General features: G+C 37.9%; 1 protein-coding gene across 2 annotated transcripts in view; it reads right to left on the reverse strand.

The window, feature by feature from the left end:
• LOC138028263 (short-chain collagen C4-like) overlaps positions 1-2,363 on the reverse strand; it is a 14,607-nt gene extending 12,244 nt beyond the window's left edge. For both annotated transcript variants that reach the window (XM_068875741.1, XM_068875740.1), the window contains exon 1: positions 2,126-2,363. Coding sequence is in view for 1 of the 2 variants with exons in the window: in XM_068875740.1 (XP_068731841.1) it covers positions 2,126-2,136 (11 nt within the window). In the remaining variant the exon portion in view is untranslated. The remainder of the gene's footprint in view (positions 1-2,125) is intronic.
• Between the last annotated feature and the right edge of the window lie 769 nt (positions 2,364-3,132).

The following is a 3,132-nucleotide window of genomic DNA, read 5'->3' on the forward strand; positions in this document are numbered from 1 at the left end:
CAAACTCTGAACCACATATGACGCATAGTCTGGGAATCGAAACAGGACCATTGCTGAGAGGCGAGTGCTCTCACTATTGCGCAATCCCTTCTTCCCAGTTCAATAATTGAACTGGTTTGAAAAAAAAAACTGGTTTGACAAAATTTAAGCCGAAAATTAAATTAAACCACGACTTACACACTGCACGGCCCAACAGGGCTTTAAATATAAAGATTCCGTACGGCCCAATCTCGTCCCAAGGCTCAGTTTGCTCCGAGAGTTGTTCGGGTGGGCTGTCCAACTTATTGTTTCATTTCAGTACAAAACAAAGTTCTCCAGTGTTGGAATCGCTCACCCATGCATTACTGTATAATATCGGCTGGTCACATACTGTCGTCATAGTGTAACGTGTTAACGTAATTCAGTCAGTTTAAGAGTTCTGACACTTTGACTCGAAGAGGCTGTCGACTACTTCATCCGAAACATATCCTCAGCGGCCATAGGCACTATTAACTCGTTTTTTTCTGTTCAAAGAAAAGAAAGCTGGAAAATTCCCACGCCATGCAAAAGACAAAACTAAACAAAACAACAATTCTTAAAGAAGAAAAGGAAGGTTACAAATACCAAGATCAGGTGTTTGGTTTAGAAAAGCAAACATAGGTTGAATTTTTCGATTTAGTGGACAAAATATTTGTTTACGGCCTAAGTGTCAAATGAACTGCGTTTTGTTTCCCAGGAGATCCAAGCTGTCTTTGCGGGCGTAATATGTAGCTCTAATAGTACACAATATTGTTTTCGCAATATATATCATTATAGCGCCATTGTAGATGTCTTAGGAAAATACCCCCCCCCCCCCCCCCTCAGAAGTGATGTGGTTCATACTAAAATACTAAACCCAGTAAGATTGAAGAAAATATAGACAAAACTCGAGAAACATTGGCTTCGAGGAATATAATGTAATAAATGAATAAATGTAATACATCATGTATAAAAAAGTATAGTTAAACTTTCTCACAGCCTCATGCCCAGCAAGGCATTGCTTAAACAAGCCAAACACTATTTCCTTAGGTTCTGGGTTGAAACTGGTATTGTTTGTGGCATTAAACCACCCCACCACTTGACGAGTAAAAGACGAGGTAAATTGGCAGTCAAAGAAAGAAAAGTGTGGTCTATGGAATCTGATTCACCGCAATACAAGCAGTCACTTTCACTTTTAATTCCAAATCTTTTCAATTCCTTTTTGGTCACTACAATTCGGTGAAGAAGTTTAAATTTAAATTCTCTTAACTTAGCAACAGGATTCTTGTAAACAACTTTCACTCAAAAAGTAGAAAACTGAAAGGGTCTTGTGTACAAAGGGACTCTACAAAATAACCTAGTAAAATAGTTTTTGGCGTAGAATATTCTTGTCTTCTGGGATAGATATTTTTTGCTTCAAAAGACATTATTTGTGAAAAATATATGGACTATAGTTCCCAGGCTACTGACGGTCAATAGCGGAAATTAGGTGGAAGGGAACTCGCGGATCTCTTGATTTTTCTTGCATTTTAAACACAGAAAAAGAACAAAAAGGTAAAGAAAAAACATATAAGAGCACAATTCCGAGGCTTTAGACTTTACCTTCAAAACTACAAGTTTTATGAGCACTCGCAGTCATGGAGCTCACGCGACCAAAGCGGTAAAATTCCCTCTAAAATTGCCTGCACAAAGCCTTTGTTAGGCGCCGGCTTGCCTTGGAATTTGTGGAAAAGAGTGCTTTTTCGAACAAATGGATGCTAATTTTCACGACCTTTCAAGGTTGTGAAGGATATACTAAACTTTCTATTGAGAACTTTTAAAATCAATTTTAAAGTCCTTGCCTTGTTTTTAAGTGCTTAATATCGACAATAGGACACTATTAAGGATCCGAACTCGACTCGTTCTTTCATCTGAATCAATTCTTCCTTTTTTGGAGTCAAGTTTGAAAAAAAGACTACACGTTATTCAAATTGAGGCAAAAAGAATGAGCGACTTAAACTATAAAAGCAAAAAAGAAATAACAATGAAAAACTATTAACCGAAACGTTTTTAATATGCAGTTAATATTACAACAGCTACCGTAACCATTTTCAGATTTTAAGCTAAATCTTTGACTTATCGTTCATACCTGCTATCCATTGAAGTAACTTTCTTGTTTAGGTCTGACAATGTTGGGACATTTGCTTGCCTCCTTTCTCTTGAAAGCGGTTTCTTCGAGTCTTTGTCCCTAAATTGGTTTGACTTCAGTTCCAACAGCTCTTTTTCGAGGTTATCGATCCTTTTGTTCTGCGAGACGAAGGAGGTGAAAAGAAAAACGAGACATGCAAACAGACATACGACCGTCACATATTTCACAAGGCGGAGTGTTAGACTTGGAGGAGAGTTTCGACTTTTTATCGATTCCTTCTCCATTTTCGTTGCGGGATTTGAAACCGTTGAGGTTCACTGTTAAAAGCTCGATGCCTCGTTGGACGAAATGGTTTTTAAGCCCCTTGATAAAGTCTATTTGTTTAAACAGTCTGTCTTGTTTAATTTGTGTACGTGGTAAAGCGCGTTTAGCTGTCAAGTGGTCAGTTGCTTATGTTCACAGAAATTACACAATAACATGTTAACAATTGTTGCAAAGTACAATAGGTACACGTCAAATTTTTTAGCGAAAATTTTCGCGTTTTGCACTTGTTCTATTTGAATTGCGCAAGTTCGAGTTCGTTTATGTTCACGTTAAATTCACGATGAATACATGCAAAGTCCTATTTAAATGTAGCATCTTCATTAAATAATTTATCTAGAGTATGCCGCTCAAAAATCTGGTTTGTTTAAATGACAGGCGAAATCACACTGTTATGTAATCGTGCGTTGACGTTTTGTCCAAAACCAATCAGTATAAATAGCCCCCTGAGAAGACATGCAGCTACTAAAATACTAAACCCAGTAAGATTGAAGAAAATATAGACAAAGCTCGAGAAACATTGGCTTCGAGGCTGACATGTTGATCATTTTCAAGTTCCCATACCACTTCTTTTTCACGTCAAGACGAAGCGTGTACTCTGAGCGTCTGGCAGCTTTCCACGACAAACGACGGTTTTCTGAAGTTAATCCCATCCGACGGGGTTAGTATCTGAATGGGAGACCTCA

The sequence above is a fragment of the Montipora capricornis genome, chromosome 13 (assembly GCF_036669925.1).
Source record: "Montipora capricornis isolate CH-2021 chromosome 13, ASM3666992v2, whole genome shotgun sequence".
Lineage (NCBI taxonomy): Eukaryota > Metazoa > Cnidaria > Anthozoa > Scleractinia > Acroporidae > Montipora > Montipora capricornis.